General features: G+C 48.9%; 3 protein-coding genes and 1 pseudogene across 3 annotated transcripts; 3 read left to right on the top strand and 1 right to left on the bottom strand.

Annotated features, from left to right (window-relative positions):
- The first annotated feature begins 3,468 nt into the window (after positions 1-3,468).
- LOC125533976 (flavonoid O-methyltransferase-like protein Os11g0303600) lies at positions 3,469-5,803 on the top strand. The gene is made up of 2 exons (XM_048697292.2): positions 3,469-4,292; positions 4,783-5,803. Exons 1-2 carry the CDS (start codon positions 3,498-3,500, stop codon positions 5,083-5,085), a joined length of 1,098 nt encoding a protein of 365 aa, XP_048553249.1. The 5' UTR covers positions 3,469-3,497; the 3' UTR covers positions 5,086-5,803.
- A 135-nt stretch (positions 5,804-5,938) lies between these two features.
- On the bottom strand, positions 5,939-8,174 carry LOC125533975 (uncharacterized). Its single transcript, XM_048697291.2, has 3 exons — positions 8,015-8,174; positions 7,659-7,749; positions 5,939-6,349 (listed from the first exon to the last, which is right to left on the bottom strand). The coding sequence occupies exons 1-3, from the start codon at positions 8,082-8,084 to the stop codon at positions 6,211-6,213; spliced, it is 300 nt and encodes a 99-aa protein (XP_048553248.1). The 5' UTR covers positions 8,085-8,174; the 3' UTR covers positions 5,939-6,210.
- A 4,896-nt stretch (positions 8,175-13,070) lies between these two features.
- On the top strand, positions 13,071-14,609 carry LOC125539591 (histone-lysine N-methyltransferase). Its single transcript, XM_048703083.2, has 3 exons — positions 13,071-13,445; positions 14,066-14,134; positions 14,258-14,609. Exons 1-3 carry the CDS (start codon positions 13,272-13,274, stop codon positions 14,456-14,458), a joined length of 444 nt encoding a protein of 147 aa, XP_048559040.2. The 5' UTR covers positions 13,071-13,271; the 3' UTR covers positions 14,459-14,609.
- Positions 14,610-14,748: 139 nt separating this feature from the next.
- On the top strand, positions 14,749-17,831 carry LOC147986568 (uncharacterized; annotated as a pseudogene).
- Positions 17,832-21,935: the final 4,104 nt, after the last annotated feature.

Consider the following 21,935-nt stretch of genomic DNA (forward strand, 5'->3'; position numbering starts at 1 on the left):
TATAATCATATCCACGGATACTTGAGGTGACATTGGAGTATCTAGGTGATATTAGGGTTTTCATTGATTTGTGTCTTAAGATGTTATTCCAGTATGAACTCTAGGATAGATTGAACGGAAAGAATAGCTTCGTGTTATTTTACTACGGACTCTTGAAATAAATCGATCAGAAAGGATAACTTTGAGGTGGTTTCGTATCCTACAATAATCTCTTCGTTTGTTCTATGCTATTAGTGACTTTGGAGTGACTCTTTGTTGCATGTTGAGGGATTGTTATATGACACAATTATGTTGAGAGAACTTGCACTAGTGAAAGTATGAACCCTAGGCCTTGTTTCAACGCATTGCAATATCATTTTCGCTCACTTTTATCACTAGTAAATGCGCATGGGCAACACAGGTTAATATTTAGGCAATATATTAATTCCACGTGGATATTAGGTATGCTAGTTGTGTGTTAATCTTGTGATTAGTGTAATATTTGGTAATGATATTAATTGCATGTTAAACACGTTTAACGCTCACCATTGGAGCAGTCAAGGTCGTTGGATTAACTTCGTTCGATGGTCGAGATACGTCGGATCTGCCCCTTTGGGTCTTTTTACATTGGTATAGATTAGTTACCTTACTATTTTTATATTTTCATATTACAAAAACCTATATCTAACATCCATATTGTACTTGTATCACCATCTCTTCGCCGAACTAGTGCACCTATACAATTTACCATTGTATTGAGTGTGTTGGGGACACAAGAGACTCTTTGCTATTTGGTTGCAGGGTTGTTTGAGAGAGACCATCTTGAGACCATCTTCATCCTACACCTCTCATGAATTGATAAACCTTAGGTCATCCACTTAAGGGAAATTTACTACTGTCCTACAAACCTCTGCACTTGGAGGCCCAACAACGTCTACAAGAAGAAGGTTGTGTAGCAGACATCACTTGGCTCTTCCAGTAAGGCTCAACACTAAGGTTTTTTGGGAAGCAAACTACTCTCTCCTCACTTGGGATTTTACAAAATCTCTCAGAAGTATGACCTACTATCCCACAACACTCACAGTACAAAGGTTGCTTCTTATACTTTACATCAAATTTAAGAATCTTCGAGCTGCCTAAAGGGGTAATCACTACAGAGCTCTTCAGAGGTTCATGCAATAAAATCTTCACCCGCACACGCAAATGTTTTTCAACAATAATATGGTTACGATGCGATACCTCCAGCACCTCTCCCAGTTGATCCTTAGGAGACCACCTTACATTCTCCGTCTTGAGCTCGAACGGGAGGTCGCGTACCTGGAACCATATGGTCATGACGCCAAGGTCAACCTCCGTCGAGTCGCCCTTGCTGTTGAACTCGGCGAAGATGAGGCCGTCCCGCTTGAAGTGTCATGGCTGTGCCTTAAGCACAAACCGGCAGTCACTCTCAGCGGCTAAGTTGAGAATGAACCTCCCGTTGTCGCTGGCCACCTCTTGGATGATGATGACCCCTTGGTTCTTCCAAATCGTGTTCCAAAGGCCGTCGACAATGACCCTTGGATTAACCTTGAAGGGGGAGAGGAGGCGCCTGACCACCAGAAAACCGCTGACGGCCTTGCGAGCCGCCTCCATGTCGATGACGAGAGGCGTGTTGTTGCCATGGGAGCGCCTCGACACCATCTTCCCCAGCCGATCGGGAGAAGGCTGGATCAGGGAGACCCTAGCCCCGATCATTGCCGGCTGAGATCACAACTCCTCTGCCGCGGCAAGCACCCATCCCGCGCTCACCATACCCTCCATCACCGCCTCCACTGACCTCTCTTTCATCTCACCCCCATCAGTCATGGTGTTCACCACTGAACTCGGGTTCGAGTGCGAGGAAACTGTATGCAGAGAAGACTGATTCGAGAAACTACGTACGCGAGGAACAGGGGTGTCCCCTATTGCCAAAGATATAGCACCTCTTGTCCCCCACCCTCAAATCCTCCAATCCATAATTGATACAATTAACAGAAATTAAATGCCCTTGATTAGTCTGTTTCCTAACAATTCCAATGGAACTCCCTCTTTTTTTGCCATTACAATTAAAATCAACATCTCCCCCGATCAAATCCGAAGCTACAATCGCTCCCCCTGATTCCTCTCCCTATTTCCTAAGAAAATTGGATATCCTGCCAAAGGCACCGGCTCCATATGGCAGTCCGCAGAGTCTGAATCAACGGCTTCCAAAGAAGCGCCCAACACCAGATCCTTTGGTATCTTTGTCTTACTTGACCGGATCGAAACTCCCGCATCAATAGTAGGAAGGAACTCACCTGCCAGGGATCCCTCACGCACTGTCTCCGTGGCCGCCAGATCGCCATAGCGATCGCGGGAGCCCCCGGGTTTTTTTTGCCAAAGTTCCAGCTTGCGGCTTTTCCACCTATCCATGGATAGTCCTTTTTCCTCATATTGCGCTATCCATTTTATACTTTCCGCTACCACGGGGATACGTAATAGTCATTAAATTTATGCATTTCATTCAAAGGATCCAAATTCGCCAGGGATATGTAATAATTATTAAATTTAGTACTTCATTCAAAAGTCTGAATTCGAGAGGGATGTGTAATAATTAATAAACTTGTGTACCTCATTCAAAAGAACGGACAATATATTTCAACAAACAATATCAATGCTACATTGGTGCTCGAGGAACTTGATTGTCCTAGCTATTGACCCTTTGGATCTCGGCTACAATTTTCAGGATCCTGAAAGCATGCACCTGCTGCCAAAAGATCGAGCCCCTAGAGTTCCTTCCTATGAAGTCCGCAGTTACGGCCGACCACGCATCACGCGACAACTCATCGTCGATCACCGAGTACCTCGTCATCGTGCTTTACTCTAGAAAACAACAAGAAGTTCGACAAAAAAGCTCAATGAAATTTGACCGAACACCTGTCGGGCGTGGTATCCGCCATGGACATCGTCGGCAGAGGGGCGGAGGGATCCTGGGTGGACGGTGGCGTAGTCCAAGGAGGGCATGCGCATTGGTGGGGTTGTGGACGTCCTATGATACCTGGACGGTGGCCGGAGATGTACGGCCGCGGCGACATCGGACGAGGAAGGTGCATATGCAAAGCAAGGGGAAAGCAAAGGTGGATTGGAAGAAAAGTGGATCGAGAGGGGATTTGAGTTGGCCTGAGGTGTTGGAGTCCTACGTGGCGGCGGTCCGGACTGCGGCAAAGCCCCTCTCTCCTCACAAATTGTCTCCGGTTTGCGGAGTATCGTGTTTGATGGCAAAATGGGTCTGGACGGTCTGAGGTCAGCGTTGGAGATGCTCTTATGAGTGGATACCCTGTTTTATTTTGATTTGAAGACATTAAACATGGCATGGTACCAGACCCTCTCCTCGTAACACGTGCACCGTTGCTGGTATCGGACCTATAAATCATCCCTAGCTGAGATTTGATTCTCAGACCACACCAGTATTACTCAAACTCTTAGTAAAGATCATAATTGGAGAAGAAAGCAGGGCCAAAATGGCCACCACCTCAAGCGCGGAGCTTCTGCAAGCTGAGGCAGAGCTCGTGCGCCACTCCTTAGGCTACCTCAAGTCCATGGCGTTGCACAGCGCGGTAAAGCTCGGAATCCCCGACGCTCTCCACCGCTGCGGCGGCGCGGCCTCCTTGCCCGACCTGTCCTCCACCCTCGCCCTCCCTTGCAGCAAACGACCGTACCTGTCCCGGCTCATGAAGATGCTAGCCGTGGAAGGAATCTTCACGGCCGTGGCTGTGGATGTGGACGTTCCTACCGCCAGCGGCGGCGAGGGCAGCGTCCGGTACGGCCTCAACCCGGTGTCTCGCCTTCTTGTCAGCGGCAGCGGCGCGTGCCTGTCGCCGTGCGTGCTCATGGGCACCTCGCCGCTGTTCCTGGAGGCTTCCCTCCGGCTGCCCCAGTGGTTCCAGAGGGACGGCCAGGGTGATCAGCCGGCGTTCGCCATGGCGCACGGCGAGAGCCCCTACGGCGCGGCCGGCCATGACACGGAGTTCAACGCGCTGGTGAACGAGGCGATGGGGTCCGACAGCCGACACATGGCGGAGCTCGTCGTCCGCGAGTGCGGCGAGGTGTTCACGGGCGTGACGTCGCTGGTCGACGTCGGCGGCGGGAACGGCACCATGGCGATGGCCATCGCCAAGGCCTTCCCGCATGTCAAGTGTTCGGTGCTGGACCTCCCGCATGTTGTACAAGGCGTCGTCTCGACACATGAGTCGGTTGAGTTTGCTGCCGGCGACATGATGGAATACGTTCCACCAGCTGATGCAGTTCTGCTTAAGGTATAATTTATTTTTAAAAATTTATTTACAGTAGTAAGAAAGGCACATTCTAGCAACTTCCCGTTCACATTTATACCAATTCCTCATGTTGGTTGTAATAATAGTATCATAGCTAGTATCATGCATACCAACTAGACAATTTTGACAAGATGTCATATAATTAAATGAAGAAATAGAGGGTTGAGTATCATATCATGATAACGTATCATAATAAATGCTATATTACTATGTGTCATGCATGGCAATGAAATATAATACCACATGATACTAATATATGATACTATGCATTCGGGAGATAGTATCGTACACTAATATCATATGCATGATACTAATATATGATAGTACTTCCTATTACAACCAGCCCCACAAAACAAGTGAGCGCCTAACGAGAATAAACGGATGCATCCGACAAAAAGAAAAAAAATAAATATTGACGTATAAATGTATTGCCTAATTTATTACTGATATTTTTGACTTGCTCGATTGGCAGTGTGTGCTACACAACTGGAGCGATGAGGATTGTGTGAAGATCCTGACAAAATGCAGAGAGGCCATTGCCCAAGGAGCGAAAGCAGGGAAGGTGATAATCATCGATGCTGTTGTTGGATCTCCTTCACACTCACAGCAAGTACTTGAAGCTCAAGTCTTGATGGATATGCAAATGATGATGCTATTCATGAGCAAAGAACGTGAGGAACTCAGCTGGCAAAAGATATTCATGGAAGCAGGGTTTAGTCATTACAAAATACAGCCCGTCCTAGGGATGCGATCCATCATCCAACTCTACCCATAGCTCATATTGCACTATCCATTTTATATATACTTTCCGCTTCCAAGGTGATACGTAATAATTATTAAATTTGTGTATTTCATTCAAAAGATTCAAATGCGACAGCGATATGTAATAATTATTAAATTTATTATGTACTTCATTCAAAAGTCCGAATTCGACAGCGATATGTAATAGTTATGTACTTCATTCAAAAGAACGGACAATATATTTCAACAACAATATCATGTTTAGGACCCTGAAAGGTAGGACCATATATAAGACTAGAGATGTTTTTGAAGTTAAAAATGCATATAATAGTTCGTTTTAGTCACCATTACACTTTCTTCATCATCATATCCATTTTTTTCATGCACACTCTTATTATGTTCCTCTTCGTCCTCATGGTCTTCATCTTCTTGGTCACTTGAGCCTCTGAGTCTCTCTCATGGACCTTTGTTTCTGGCCATGTATGGTCACTCCAGGTGGATACATAGCCCACAACTCTGTTTTTATCTCTCTGTTGGATTGTTCAATGTGCATCACGAGCAACTCCTGGTATGAATGTGTACTCCAGGCCGGTTTTCAGTTGATTGATGCAGCCACATTAAGTTCTGGATGCCTCCAGTGTTCGAAACTTTGAGAAGGTTGTGATCTTTTTAATATCGCTTTCTAGTTATTTTTCTTTGTTGTCAAATTTTGGGACACAAAATTAGTGGGTGCTTATTTGGTGTTGGTACTCTTTCGTATAAATTTGGTCCAACCATTAGACACAAAACTGCCTTTCATTGCTCATTAGCAATTTCTCAGAGAAAGAAAGAGGCACATCATGTGTGAGCCATGAACATGAGGTACCACATGACAGGATCTCAGGTAATCCAGTGCAACATCAGAACACTGTTGTTATATCCAGTGCAACATCATATAAAGAGTACAACATAATGTTACCGAATGAATCTTACATTCACGTTATGCAGATCATATATGCAATTGTGTATAACACCCTCATTGCTCAGGACAGGACCTGGCAAGTATCATTTCGTTTCGCAATAAAGAAGACTTAAAGGAACAATCCTGGGAGACCCCTTTGATGGAGCCCAGGAAAGAACCTAAAACTAATCCAGGATCCAGCACCGACCATGCAGATAATTAATCTTTATGCGAGTGTGACATGTAATGCCTTGTATATTTGTCCACCTTTGGTCCTGAAGAGCCATAGTTCTGGTCATAGTACTCTACTAATGCACAACTACCTAAGGCAGCGATCGTTAGAGCTTGCGCGTGCAACCTGCAAGGTCAAACAGAGTTTTAGATGATATGATTGCAACTTCTTGAATTATGGCATTGTGCAAATCAGATTCATAGATACAGTCCTCTGGAATCTAGCCAAACCCATGTAGAGTTTTAAACACAACCAGCGTCTATATAGTTGCAAGGTAAAAATACTGTCTAGGGTTTCAAACTCTAGTCAAACCTAATTGCAACTGGCAGACAAACATCCTCGACTAAGCATGAGTCCTAGGGAAAGTCACTGCAATACTCAAGATATTAGGCTGATCCAGAAGCAAAGGCTCAATTGGTGGCTGACAGCAACCTGTATTTCGATATGTTCTATAATGTTGCCTACTCTGCAGTAGTGACAGTATAGGACATATCGAAACAGAGCTCGCTGTCAGCCACCAATTGAGTCTTCCCTTATGGTCACCCTAACATGAGGGTTTATGAAAAAATGTTTACAATGTTAGGCTGGTCCAGAAGCAAAGGCTCAATTAGTAGCTGACACGATCCGTATCTTGATATGTTCTATAATGTTGCCTACTCTGCAATTGTGACAGTATAGGACACGTTGAAACAGAGCTGGATGTCAGCCACCAATTGAGCCTTTGCTTATGGTCATCCTAACATGAGAGGTTTACAAGAAAATGTTTACAATGTTAGGCTGATCCAGAAGCGAAGGCTCGATTGGTGGCTGACAGCGACCTGTATTTCAATATGTTCTATATAATGTTGCCTACTCTGCAATAGTGGCAGTGTAGGACATGTCGAAGCAGAGCTCGCTGTGAGCCAAAAAAAACTCGTATATAACGCGAAGCCCATACATATGTGATCACGTATCAACTACCAATACACTGCCAAGGGAGATTAGGCTGCAACCAAAGGCATGCGGCAAGATGGGGCTACAACTAGAACACAAAATACTTGGCAGCAACAGGGGGAATCACATGGGGAAAGAATGGTCGAATTTTGAAACAAACACCATTTCTTCAGATGAAATTGGTTGTGATACTACCACCCACATACTGATGCACAAATGACAGAGATATATTTGAAACCTAAAAACTTGCAAAAACAAGCAACAACATGATCCTCTTTTAGCCTTAGCAAAATTAGAAATAAGAGGCCACCTAACTTAAGTATACAGTTTGCGTCGTACAAGCACAACCATGCACCAAATTAGTAACAAAGGCAAATTGGTCAAGATGAAAATCAAGATAGCCGGTAATTCTCCCACAAATGAAACTGAAACTACCAATCTCAAATCAAAAGAAGCATAAAAAGAATGGGGTGAAACGTAAATAAATGACAGATGGGCAAACCTTGCGTGGATGAGCTTGACGCTGGTCTTCATGTTGGGCCGCGACCAGTTGTACGCGATGGAGCTGGAGATCCCGCTAAGCCACAGGCAACCTGCCCTCGCCGGAAAAGGACGCCATAGATTAGAAAATACATAGGCCTGAATTTGGGGGGAAATCAAGGAGTCCCCCGCCAGAGCCACCGAATGAATATATTGAAGCATAATCGCGAGATCAAATCAGATGCTGTGAAACTCGGAATAATCGCCGCCGGGATTCGGCCGACGATCGAAACATCGGCATACAAGGAAACAAACTCGAAATATGTAGATCCGGACCAAGAAAACCAGATCCCCACGGAGAAATTTGGAGGGGATTACCTACGGCTCGGAGCTTGTGATCGACCACCCACTTCCGCATGGATTCGATCTTGCTCGGGGCCTCCGCCATTTGCTTCGCCGCCTCTGTTTCCGCTGTTCGCGTTCGAAGTTTATTAGGCGCTCGCTTTCTCTCTCCCTCTCTGTTTTCTCGATTTAATTTGGGAGGTTCGTCGGCCTCTGCTTTATATAGGAGGGCCTGTTTGCTGGTTTGGCCCCTGGAGAAATCTGGAATTCGTTTAGTACCCGCACATGGTTTGGATCCGTTTCACATGTGACATGTGACATGTCGGGCTCGTTTTCTTGCAACGGAAGAAAGGGTGGTGTACGTTTTCTCTTTCAAAATGCGTCTGCTTCTCCGCGTCTAAATTGGTTCCGGTGTAATTAGAGCACGATGGGCAAATCCAGCCCCTCAAATTTCAAACGGACGCGTACGGGTGTATCTGCAGATACTGATCAGGCACCTTTCAAATAATGCAATCACATCCGGACACCTTAATTATCATATCAGAAATCCATATAAACTCATGCAACTATGTCGATGCACACACATCGTTCGGCTACCCCATCACTACCAACTACATGACATCAGACTATCAAATTTGGCACGTTTGGCTATGGTGGAGTTCATCCACGGCTGCCTTTGCCCTTCCCGGTGACCTTGCCGTCCTTCTTGCGGAAGTAACGGTCGAAGACGCAGTATGGATCGAGCCGGATCTGCTCGTCATTGTCACTGTCCGCCTTCTCCTTCGGTGGCAGTCCGGCCATGTCACGGACCGCCCGATTATGCTCTCGGGTGCGGGCGTGCGTGTTCCTTCGCTGCCGTTTCTTCACAATATGGGCGCGGATGGCTTCCTCCTCTGCGGACACCCGCACCGCCGCATTAGCCGCCTCTGCCGCCGCCATTTTTCGCTGTGATACGGGCCTCAACGGCCCCCTCTCCTTCTCACGGTGGGCCGCCCGTTCCCGGTGGGACTCATAGTCTGCGCGGCCGGTGATGGGGAAGGAGAGTGGTTCTGGCAGCCGGGACTGCGAAAGGACATGAGCGCCCGTTGAGCCGACACTATGGAGTCGCGGCGGACCGATTCGTCCGTCAGCAGGACGTTGTCCTCCCGGGAGCGGCGAAGTGCAATCCGGACTGCCATTGCCTCCTCCAAGCCGCACGGGATGACGCCTCAGTCGACCAATCCGGGCTGGTCGGAGTCAGATCCGCTGCCTGCCGTACCGAAGAAGGCCGAAGGTGAGCTCGGATGGCGAAGGGGAGTGGAGTGAAGTGGTTAGGGGTTTGGTCTGGTGAGTGGATGGGGCCGAATATATGTGGGTCGGCCCAGCATTGGCCGGGTTCGACGTGGCGGGCGTGCCGGGACGTCCCTATATCTGCCCAGTATTTGAAGGGATATGAGGGGTGTCGGTCAGCCTGGTTGTCTGAGGCCTGTTTGAGGCATCCATCTGGGTCAAAAAATCGTGACCGGCCAGTGACCGAGCGGGCCACCCGGACGTTTTAGAAGGGTTTGGGCCCCCCGGCTGTAGATATGCTCTTATGTTTTCATAGATTGATGATTAATAATTCGATAATACTTCAAAAGTTATATATTTGCTACATATAAAATGTTTTGGCTGACAATGCCACTTTCCATTTTATTTAAAACTGACCAATTTGTATATTTTCATTACATACTCAATATTTATTTAACTTTGTTATAAAAAAATTCCCTCCATTCCAGATTAATCTTCTATATCTAAATGGTGTAGATGCGGATGTATCTAACACTAAAGCTTGTTTTTTTTATCTGATTTCTTTGCTCTGTTTACTGTTGGACTAAGCATGTTTCTTTTATCTCCTTCTCCGGTCAATGTCCTTTTGCCCTATGTCTCGGAGTCACGCGGCATGTCGCGGTTGGCTTAGCATGCGTCCTTCTGCCTCATGGGGCTATCAACCCTCATTTTGTATTTACTTCACGCACCAAACAATTTATCAAAAAGTAAAAAAATAATGAATAAGGGTGAATAAGATATTTCAACACTCATGCTTGTATCTAGTCTGCTCTGGTTCTTAGGAGTGGGTTCGATATAGGTTGCTTCAGTTTTATTTAATAGTGTTTCTTTTTTACTGGATCTTAAACTCGAGACATTTGGTTCTGATGATATATTAAATTCACACACCATACACCAAATGATTCACCAAAACTCATAACTAATAGAGAAGGCTGAGCAATATAATTCAACACCGTGCTCATTGTTTCTTACATGTCCTCTAGGCACTAATGCGAGATTAGGATCACAGAAGTAGGATGGAGATTTGGAGCGGGTCCTCAGGTAGTGGTATTGTTGCGCATTGTGGCCATTCTTAGTTAGAGGCATTGTTGCACATTGCGGCCATCATATTTCTAGTCATCAAGGGCTCCAATCGCTCGGAGCGTCTTGGATTTTCTAGAAGCATGGCATATTTTTCTGGATTATTTTCGATGCAACATACTATAGTCCTATGGGATCCAACGGGTGCCACCTCCCCACCGCCGGTCGAGTGTATCCAACGGTTAATGTTCCAATTATTCTCAAGCCATATAATCATATGGAAATGAGCCAAAATAGTCACTTTGGTTTTGAGTTTTTTTTTTGACGGGACACTTTGGTTTCGAGTTAGGGCCGCTGAGCTGGTCGCCAGAGAGGAATGGGACGGAGAAAGTGAAAACGAACACCAAATCGTATTTTAGTTTTTAGCACTTGGCGGCCTTGGAAGGGAAATGGCGTAGAGATCGGCAACCTCGGGATGTAAACCGCAAGAATCCTCGGCAAAAACGGCACGTTTGGACGGCGGCCGCGAGGTCAAACGCAAGCCACGGTCAGGACCCAATGAACACGAGGTCCATCTGGCCGAACCAACCTTTCCGTGGAGGAGGCACAACCGCACGAACTCACTCCTGGCTTGGTTCCTGCCGTTCTTTGTACCTAGCGAATTTGAGTTGCGCTTTTCTAGCTGGCTTGACCAACGCGCCCATGATCCGGTGGGCGAGACGACGATGGTGTCGGAGGGGTTCAAACCCATGGAGCAAAGCTTCATTTCGCACAAAGCTTTATTATTATTTTTTAGTCTAAAAACGCTCCACTTTATTATTAATCGTTAGACAAGTTCATAGGGATACAACTTAGGTTTGAAGTATTAAGGAGTCATACATGACGTCGTAAAGAAAGGCCTAGAGCACCTGCAAAAAAAGGAAAACAAAAGAAAGAAAAAAGAAAGGTCTAGAGCGCGTTTAGCGAGGTTATGTGTCTTAATATTTGTTTACCTTCCTTCGAATATGAAGGGACACCGAGCTATCTGTCTAGAGTTGAGGTTGATTTCCTTGATGATACAGGCATATAGTTCGCTTGTATTCCTGTGGATGTCATTGATCACTCGCTGGCAGTCAAAAGCAATCTATACATATGTGAGAGATAAATCAAAAGCATGTGCAAAGCGCTTCATGGCACGCCAATGCCTTCAAGGATGCAGGATCGGTAACACCTGAGCATTTAATTGCTAAAGAACCCACGTACTTGCCACTAGAATCCCTGCAAACAACACTGAAGGACCCCTCAACCAAGTTACGAGATGCAATGCCATCAACGTGATTTTTGCTACTCCATCATCCGGAGGAAATCCATCTCTGGCGCTGTAAAGGGGTTGCATGAGATGCCACCAAATGCTTCTTCGGCTTGCAAATTTCAAGCTCCCTAATATAACTCTTGACAAACTGGTTAGTAGCTAATAGCGCCCGGAAGATCAGCTCATGAAGAGCATTTCTACGCGCATGCCAAATAGCCCAAAGTGTCACTAGAATCTGAATGAAATCTGCATGTGGTAATACCTTAGTTAGAAAAATAAAACGCTTTGCATCAGGTTCTCTATTCTGCATCATGACTTCCACCAGATCATCATCCTCAAGTGCCCAAACAACGTGCCATGTTGCATTCAATCAAAGAGTCTCTCCAAGAATCTTCTGACCTGCATAAGCCACATACCGATTGGGTCACCATATTCCGGTGTCGTAGCAAGCCTGAAGTTGGCAAGGATTGTTGAGTTAGCCTCCAAAGATTTTCTCTAGATGGGACATCAATCTTCCACATTCTGGTCCATGACCTCATCTCTGCCTTTGAGTTTGAATTATCGGCCCGCCCTTCTAGCCATGCTTCTCGTCGGAGTTTTGTGGAGACCAACATGCGGTATGCCGAGCGTACCAAGAAGACGTCGTTCCTCTCGTACAACTAAGACCAGAAATCATCAAGCTGTCTCATGATAGCGGGATGGATAGAATCGCTTGAGCATATGATGGGAGGAGCACTTGAGAGATCCTTTCCTGTTCCCATTTCCTCATTGGTAGAATTAGCTCATGACCAACTGTGGTGGGTCAAGAGCCAGAGAGGTTATTTGTCGCATATTGTAGTCCCTGGGCAGTCATTTGTGTCACCAAATCTCTGTAGTCGTGCCATCACCAATGTGGCAGATCAGTCCCTGGGTCATAACGTCACGCCCTTTGAGGATAGACCTCAAAATCCAGGATAGCGAGTTTCCAACTACGACATGAAGGAAATCAGAGGCAGGAAAGTACTTGGCCTTTATGATCCTTGCACTCAAGGAGTTGGGTTCCGTAAGAATCCCCCAAGCTTGTTGTGCCAGGAGGGCTAAGTTGAAGAGCTTGATATCGCGGAACCCTAGACCACCAGCATACTTAGGCCTTATCATAACCCTCGAGGAAAATTAGCTAGTCTTTCTTTCACCTTCTTTACTTCCCCACTAAAATTTTCAGATCAGAGAGTTGATGTGCTCGCACAAGCCACTTGGAAGCTTGGACAAAGCTGCTTTTTTTGGGAGCTTGGACAAAGCTTCATGGGAATCAAAATCTGACCTGACCAGGCCCAGGAGTTAAGCGCACTAAAAAGAAAGGTAGTAAGAGACAAAAAGAGATTGGCGGCCCACGCTGTCTGTTCGTGGCAACTCAGCCCACATCGTTTACCAGCCGCATGGGCCACAAAGGCGACGGCGTTTTCGGCATGTGGCGAGTTGTGTCTCAAAAGGACGCAAAAAAAAAGTTGTGTCTCAAAAAACAAAACAAAAAAAGAGTCGTCCCATCGATTTTTCCCCTTCTCTCCGCCGGCGACGGTCCTCCCGGCCGGATCCAGCGCAGCCACCCTCCCCCCTCGGATCCAGCGACGCCGCCTGGCCTCCCCCCGGTCCCGCCACCGCAAGACTTCTCTCGGTCCAGCGACCTTGAGCACAGCGATGCGGGGAGTCGGAGGCCCACTGCTCACTGTCAGCGATCTCTTGAGCGACCTCGCCGTCGAAGGAGGCGACGACCACCTCGACGGCGGAGGCGACGCCTCTGTGCCCTCCTCCCCCTTGGCAGCGCGTCAGGTGGAGGAAGCTGACCCCTCCGAGCTCCAGCGGCTCTTCGCGGTGAGGGCTTCCTTCGTCCCCTGTTCCTGATTTTTTTCAGCATCAAATTGATTCTCCCGTCATATCGTTTCTTGCTCCTTCGAATTTGTTGTCCGAGCCATGCGTCCATCAGCTGTTCTGTTAACCTGAATTGCCATGAACTACTCAATTGTGTTCTACGTGAAGGATCTTGCTGCCCATAGATTCATGATAGTGTACAATGTTGGATATTGGGGTTAATTAAGACGGTCTCATCTAACTTAAGTTCATAATTCATACTCCCTCCGTTAAAAAATATAAGATGTTTTGGATATCTTAATATGGGCTACGTATGGACTGAAATGAGTGAACACACACGCTAAAATGTGTCTTTATACATCCGATTCACAAATAAGTTAGAACATCTTGTGGTAGGTTAGTTCACGCATCCTGCCCGGTTTAACAGATTGCTCAGTTGCTGATGTTCTGGCTCATGTTTGTTGTTTGCTTCATCTTCGAATTCAGTGTTTAATAATAATGACAGAGTCCACCAAGATGCCAGAAAAGGCTGGTTGTTCATCAATTTAAAGTGGCGTGCTAGTTATGAGCTTCCGGGATGAATTAAAAAAATATAATTCATTTGTGCATTCATCATCAATCAGGAAGACTATGACAATTTGATGAAGTCGCTACAGGAGAATGACCCTTCGTGGCCTTCCCTGATGCTGAAGGTGTGATTCTTCCCTTCCTTTTTGTTTACTGTGGACATAACCTGTGGTTATTTACTACAGTACAATTCATTCCTGGATGCAAACTAACATTTTGCTCCCCAATCTCTGTACCTCAAACTCTAGTTGTGCAGGGCGTTGAAGACTTCAGATAAGCTGCTGAGCTGCGCAAATGTGAAAGCAGAGCAGCTGCTGGAGAAGGTGGAGAAACTGGAGCATGTCTTAGAGAGGGGAGATCGTGCAGTGGGATCAATTATAGAGGTTCTTCAGAGCATGCAGCTCACCGAGAATCATCAGACCTCCAAATCGAACCCACCTAGCAAGTAGTGAGCTGTGGTTGCGTAGGTGTTGTGTTTGATTATCCAAATCAGGAGTCATCCTTTTCCTGCTAGTATTCCGGCACAAGTCCATTTACTAGTTCCTTGTAATATGCTTCCTGAATTGAACGAACTGAAATGCTATATGCTTCCAGGGTCCATTTCTGTAGAAGCCTGAGAAGTGTTGTGGCAATTCGTTGGATAATGAGGAGTACTAAACACGTGCATGTTTTCTAAAGATAGACAGGAAAATATTGGTAAGTGCCTCAATGATTTAAAAGAATTTCATGGAAATTTTGAAAGATTCTATTTCGTAGGAATTTTTCCGCTAGAGCTTGTTGGTCTGTAGGTTTGAGAACTATATATGATTTTTTATGGTCTAGTTTGCACGTAATTTAGAAAAAAATACACTAATCTCACGGAAATTTCTCCCTATTTTTATGACAACTACGCAATACACCTAGTCCTTCAGAAATGTATATATTTTTCTATGACGCAACCAAGCAACTTACATCGTCATTCTACCAATTTCCTATTTTTGTTTTTTTAGAATATACTCAGGGCGGGAGATGGCTCCACTCTCCCCTCTCCCCCCTCTCCTCTCCGGCGACCCAACACCGCCCACCGCCTCCACCCCTCCTTTGCCCGACGGCCACCTTCCATAATCCACTCCGATGGAATGATTCTCCCACGGCCAAAGCCCTGCGGACCGCGCTCGGTGTCGGCGATGCCATGGGGGAAGACTTCCAGGCGCAAGTATGGCGCTGCCTTTCGAAGCGCATCAACCCGCGCCGCCATGAATCGCCATGCTTCCTCTCCGTGCATGTCCATCATTCTTCGCTCGTCCTTGACGAAGAACTGGTGGCCGTCCTCATGCAAGCCTGCCTGGGCGGCAACGCTCCCGCCTTCCAGGTGACTCGCCTCCACAATCAGCTCTTTCGCATCTCTGTCTCCGATATGCGCATCATTCGCGCTCTCATCGCAGAGCCCATCCTCGTCGCCACAACCCACTCCATCCAGTTTCTCCCTTTTCCACCGCCACCAACCTACACCCAACTTCAACCCATCCACCACAAGAAACCCTTGGATATCGGCGACCGCTTCGGCCATGCTGGCGCATTCCTGCGCTCGCAGCTCGGCTTCTCTCCCTCGCCCGGCGTCGACTTCGCGCGCAACATTCTAGACTTCTGCTCATCTAAAGTTTTCGCATCGCCAATTGCTTCGGCCTCTCCCACCTCAATCATCTTCTTCGTCCATAAAGCCGATTTTATGGTCGATGAACCTCTCGTGGCCTCGCTCCTCTCTTTTCGCTTTGGTGGACCTGCGCGTTCAATCGATGTCCAACGCCTCTCCAACGCTGCGTTCAATGTGCCGGTCGCCTCCCACCACGTCGCCACACTCGTGGCGGCCTGCTCCCCGATCGTGGCGCCTCGCTTGTTCGCCACCATCACCGTCGCGCCTCATGCCTCGCCGGCCATGCTGGCGGCGCGGCCATCATCGCCGTTACATGATGTGCCGGCGTTTCCTCGCGTCATCGTCAACGACTCTCCACGCTCCTCTCCGTGCATGGCCTCCATGCAGGTGGGCCATCCCCACACCAACGGCCGGCTGCCTACTGGATCTGATGCAACTCCCGCAACCCTCTCCACTCAGCGCTCGCATGCAAAGGTACGACCGTTCTGGCCTGGTATCTCGTTCAATAAGCTGATTTTTTCTAAGTACCACTGCCTTGTCACCACTCCTACCACCTGCCTAAAACACCAACCGAACACTCCGATCTGGATCGTGTTCTCTTCTAAGTCAGTTTGCGCTAATGAAACTCTGATTAATAATGCTTTAGACCACCAGTTCTCCTTCCAACGAGTTTTTCATGCGGTCACGCTCGCGCCGAATTTGTTTTTAGTGCATGTATACTCGGTCAAAGTCAGATCTGAGGTCCTCCGTTGCGCGCCCATCCTATTTTCAAATTTTGAACTGCAATTATTTGACTCCTTTGACCAAGCATCTCAAGTAGTGTGATCAGTACCATTGCCTGTTGTGTTTGAACCGGACTCTATCGACCCATTCGCTCCCGTCCTCCCCTCCCACCGCTCGTCCTTGCTTGGACCGCACCCGTCAACTAAAAAACTATCGCAAGATCTCTCTCACCTGCACACCAAGATACACCACACTGTTCCATGCGTGGATTCCACTGCTCATGCCTCGGTTGACCGGAACGCAATCGATGGCCTAGGACACGTGTGCCGCTCTTCTGGTTCGGCCTCCACCGCCAAGTCGCCCCGCATTCCTTCTCCAGAAAGAAAACAAGACGGTGTAGACGACTGCACCGTACCCCCCCTCGTCCAGCCTAGTTCGCTAAATAATCCAACCCTACATGACCTGTCCTCACGCCACCCAGTACAAACCACTGACGCAGCTGGCCCACCGGCGTCGCCCCAGCCACCCCTCGGTCGGCCGCTCGGCCCGCTCGATCCCCCAGGCCCCAACGTGCACCTCATAACTTACCCAACAGCCTCTGATTCACGGGTCCCACAAACGCCCTCCCACTCGCCCTCACCGCGTGACAAAACCAACGCATGCATGCACACGCATGCGACCATCATCACGTCTACTCCACCACCTGCATCCCCTACCTCCATCAGCCTACTCTCCACCCAGTCCCTTCAGCTCCATCCCGAGATCGCCATTAACGAGTGCCACGCCCCTACCACCGCTGCCACCCCGCTACGCTCTTCGATCTCCACGCCGCTGCAAGTCCCGCGCAGCTACCGGGAGGTTTTGCTCTGCTCCCCGCCTCGGGGCGCCGCACCCCCTCTCCCCCATCCACCCCCTCTCCGGCCTATAAATCGCACCCCTCCCAGATGGACAGCCTCAAGCACTTCCACCTCCAATACAGTCGCAAGAAGAAGCCTAGGTGTTTTCGGTGCCTTGCTTCTGATCACACAATCACGGACTGCCGCGACCCCGTCCGGTGCTCTCGTTGCTGGTGCTCCGGCCACCGGAGCTACAGGTGCAAGGCTGTCCGCTTCATCCCGTTTTTTCCTCCTATGCCCCCCTCACCGCGTACTAACCCGGCCTTTGTGCGACCACCTTGCAGCTCAATGGCTCACACGACGGGCACCCACACCGCCTCCGGCTCGTCGGCCGGCTCCACGCACTCCGATGGCGCACCAATCTGGTTCGGCTCCCACTGCGTCCTTACCAACGAACTCCAGCCATTCCGCCTTCCACTCATCTTCGGCCCGCGTGCTTCCTCATCCTCCCCCCGCCGCCGTCCTTCGCTCCACCCCCACCACCCTCCCCAGCCTCCATCCCCACCGCAGCATCAAGCTTTCCTCCACCAGCGCCGCACATCCCTCTCCTTGCCCCCCCGAGCTGCCTAGTCCGCCAGGTTGACAACCTTGCATACGTGCACTTGGCCACTCCCATGCCTAACCCATTTAGGTTCATCCGCCAGGCTCTTGCTCACCACCGCAACAATCCCACGTTCGGCCTCACCTCCTCCGCATGTGGCGCCGGGCGTCTCTCCTTTGCCAACGCAGAGGAGCGCCTTGCGGCCACTGGCCATGGGCCGATCCATCACCAGGGCAATACCCTGTTCTTCGAAAGGCCTAAACACGCTGACAATAGATCCACGGCCATCTTCATTCACATGGCTGAGATCGAGGCCTTTGATTACCCTGATGAGCTCTGGCACCCTGAGGGGGCAGACTATTTCTTCTCTCACCTTGGTGACTTTGTCTCTGCCGACCAGCACTGCTTCCAGGGTGACTTCACAAGCGTTCGCGCGCTCGTCATGGTTGCCCGCGACTTTGTCCTCCCTCCATGCCTCATGGTGCGCCTCCCTGACAACGACGTCGTTGTTGTCAAGCTGGAGAGCCGTGCGCTCTTCCGCCACGGCTCTGGGGCATTGCCCTTCAGCTCTGATGATGGGGACGACGGCTCCCTGTCCTCTCTCTCATCAAACCCTCGCCTCTCTCCCTCCACCGCCACTCAAATCAGGAACATTGCCACGGCCATGTCACCTTTTGCATGCACACCGGAGTCGCCCCTTGGACCTCCTCCATCTCCTACTGCTCATAGGCCGCTCGACGGCATCCCAATCCTCGCAGTCATGGCTGACGGCATGCCCGTTGCCATGCTGGTTCATGCCCCTTGGACACCTCCAGATCGCTCTCCCTCCCCCCAGGCGTTATCCGCTCGCCCGCGCCATGCACGCACCCTGCTTGCACTGCCAGCCCCACCATCTCCACCTCCACGGCTACCTACAACGCCTCCTCCACCATCCCCACCTGCCCTTCAGCCACCACCCCCTCCTGTGGATCTCGCAGTCCAGCCATTGGACATGCCACCGAAGCCTACGCACGAGTGCCTTGCCAGGCGTATCAGCAGGCGCGCCAAGATGGTGGCCGACTCTGGCATCAAGGCCAGACGCAGCGCTAGGCTGGCTGAAATCGAGCCGCCTAGCTACTCCTCCATGACATCCAAGGCCATGCGCTCCAAGGCAAAAAAACTCGACCTATCTGCTGCTTCCAAAGATCTCTCCGACGCCCTGATCCACGCTCGGCTCTGCGACGACTCTGGCATCGTTCACGGCTCTGCTCTCGGCACGGCCTCACCGGAGGCCCTCGCCGCTGTTGCTGCTGCCTGCGGCGCCACGCCGGACATGCTGGAGGACCTCGCTTCTGGTTCTGGTGGTCTGGGATCGCCATGATGTGCTCTCTTCTCCGTGGCCACGAGTGTGGCGGCCATGTTTGGCCATGTATCCGGGGCCTTGCTCCGACCCGTAGTTGCTGTATCAGGTTTAATCTAGTTGTAATGGTGCTCACGCCTGCTTCTGTCAGTTTGCTGTACTGTAAATGGTCCCGAAATGGTTGCTTCTCGGGTCAACACCCCTATGTAAGGTGCCAACTTAAGTTTCCATTATGAAAAACGCTACCTACTCTATTGTATCCTGGAACGTTCGCGGACTAGGAGATTATGATAAGTGCTCCAATGTGTTCTCTGAACTCAATCTCTTACGCCCATCCATTGCCCTTCTTCAAGAAACCAAACTTCAAAAATCAGACACAATCAAACTACGATCGATCTTGCCACGCTTCCTAGACTCTAATAACCACCTAGACGCAATCGGAACGGCGGGAGGCATTCTCTCGGCTTCTAACTCACGTTGTTTCTCGCTTCTCAACTGCCATCACAGGCGCTTCACATCCAGATTAACGCTATCATGTCTTGCATCTCCACACAACATCTTTATCACCAATGTATACGCCCCCTCGCAACGCGAACTTAAGCTAGTTTTCCTTGATGAACTGAAACAGATTGAACCACCACCTGAATCTCCCTGGCTCCTAATTGGGGATTTCAACCTTACTCGATTCCCCAATGAACGCAACAACGACAATTTTAGACGATCGGAGGCTGATGCCTTTAACGACACCATCGACCAACTTGCACTCTTAGAGCTACCGCTCCTTGATAGAGAATTTACCTGGTCAAATAAAAGACAATCCCCCACTCTGATTCGTCTTGATAGGGTACTGATCAATTTATCTTGGGATGCCCTTTTCCCCAACTCACATCTCACCTCCCTCACGCGATTTGTCTCTGATCATGTTCCTCTCCTCGTCACTGTATCCACATCCGTCCCATCTTCCCGCCTTTTTCGATTTGAACGATTTTGGACCTCCTTCCCAGCCTGCTCTAACATAGTGCGCACCTGCTGGCAGCCCGGCCCACAGCGCAACAATAGGCCTCCCATCGATCCCGCTGCTTCTCTCGCAAAAAATATAAAAACTACAAGATCGGCCCTAAAATCATGGGCCAAGTCCTTGCGGCCCATCTATCAACGGGAAACGGATTGCAAGCTCGCTCTCCAGGCCCTGGACCTAAACAAGGAATTCGCCCCTCTCTTCCCGCTAGAACAAAAACCGAGGCTCATTCTCTCCAACCTGTTACAGCGTACCATCAAACAAAAAATCGCCTTCTGGAAACAGAGGGGTAAGATCAGGGTCGCCATCGATGGTGACGAAAACACTAGATTCTTCCATGCCTCGGCTACGCAGCGCTCTCGATCAAACAGGATTCCCATGCTCTTACATGACACTTCTGAAGTTTTTTTGCACGAACAAAAAGCTGACATCTTAAAAGACTTCTTCCAACAACTCATCGGGACCTCAAAAAATGCAACATGGAACTTCAGCTTGCAACAGCTGTACCCCTCACCACTCCCCCAGCTTAGTGATCTCGCACAACCTTTCTCTCAGGACGAAATATACCAAGCCTTCCTCTCTATGAACACCAATGCTAGCCCCGGACCAGATGGCTTTGGACCAATCTTCTTCAGAAAATACTGGAATGATATCAAACAACCCATCCTAACATTCTTCTCTGCCATCCATGATCAAACCGCTTCTTTAGAACGATTCAACTGGGCCTACATGGTTCTCCTTCCAAAATCTCAGGCCCCAACAACCCATATACGCTGCACGCCAAAAGCAGTTGCCAAAGTCCTCACCAATAGAGTAAAACCCATCATCCCACTGCTCATCCACTACGACCAGACTGGTTTCCTTCATGGACGTAACATTGCTGAAAATTTTATATACGCTGCTGATATCCTCAGTGCATGTCACACCCGCAAAGCCCCGACCATGACCTTCAAGCTTGATTTCAGGAAAGCTTTTGACTCCATATGCTGGTCCTCCCTCATACAAATCTTACAAGCCCGCGGCTTTCCCTCGGACTTCTGTTCTTGGATACAAAATATCCTTCTCACTGGGAAAACAACTATTCTTTTAAATGGCGTTCCAGGATCCTGGATTCAATGCAAATGTGGCCTCCGCCAAGGTGACCCCTTCTCGCCCTACTTATTCATCATCGTTGCTGATGTCCTTCAACGTCTAATCGCAAAAGCGTTTCAAGCCAACATTCTTTGTCACCCATTAAGGCCTAACGAACCACCCGTAACACTTCAATACGCTGACGATACCCTGATAATTGCTGCGGCCAGCGACGCCGCCACCATCATCCTCAAAAACACCCTTCATGACTTCGCTCTTGCTACGGGGCTACTCATCAACTTCCAAAAAACGGCTCTTCTCACCATAGCCACCGACTCCTCCATGCAAAACAGCATTGCCGCAGCGATTGGTTGTTCCTTATCCTCCTTCCCGCTAGTGTATCTAGGTCTACCACTCTCCCCCACCAAACTGCCCCTCACAGCTTTCGACCCGATCATAGACAGCTTTCGAAAATTTCTCTTCGGCTGGGTGGCACGCCTGCTCTCTCGGGGGGCACGTCTCACCCTGCTAACTGCGGTTCTTGACTCCTTAACAGTTTATTTTATGTCCGTCTTTCGCTTACCAAAATCGATCATAGCCAAACTGGACGCCATCCGGAGGGCATTCTTCTGGTCTAACGAGACAACCTGCACTGGCGCGAGCTGCTTGGTCGCGTGGAAAAACGTTTGCAAACCTAAAGATACT

The sequence above is a fragment of the Triticum urartu genome, chromosome 2A (genome assembly GCF_056163025.1).
Source record: "Triticum urartu cultivar PI428250 chromosome 2A, HENAU_Tu73, whole genome shotgun sequence".
NCBI classification, from domain to species: Eukaryota; Viridiplantae; Streptophyta; class Magnoliopsida; order Poales; family Poaceae; genus Triticum; species Triticum urartu.

Coding starts and splice junctions, on each gene's coding strand:
- LOC125533976 (XM_048697292.2), top strand. CDS start 3,498: ATGGCCACCACCTCAAGCGCGGAGCTTCTGCAAGCTGAGGCAGAGCTC. Junction 4,293..4,782: donor CTGATGCAGTTCTGCTTAAG/GTATAATTTATT, acceptor CTCGATTGGCAG/TGTGTGCTACACAACTGGAG.
- LOC125533975 (XM_048697291.2), bottom strand. CDS start 8,084: ATGGCGGAGGCCCCGAGCAAGATCGAATCCATGCGGAAGTGGGTGGTC. Junction 7,750..8,014: donor TCACAAGCTCCGAGCCGTAG/GTAATCCCCTCC, acceptor CGGCGAGGGCAG/GTTGCCTGTGGCTTAGCGGG. Junction 6,350..7,658: donor GTCAAGCTCATCCACGCAAG/GTTTGCCCATCT, acceptor TTGACCTTGCAG/GTTGCACGCGCAAGCTCTAA.
- LOC125539591 (XM_048703083.2), top strand. CDS start 13,272: ATGCGGGGAGTCGGAGGCCCACTGCTCACTGTCAGCGATCTCTTGAGC. Junction 13,446..14,065: donor AGCTCCAGCGGCTCTTCGCG/GTGAGGGCTTCC, acceptor ATCATCAATCAG/GAAGACTATGACAATTTGAT. Junction 14,135..14,257: donor GGCCTTCCCTGATGCTGAAG/GTGTGATTCTTC, acceptor CTCAAACTCTAG/TTGTGCAGGGCGTTGAAGAC.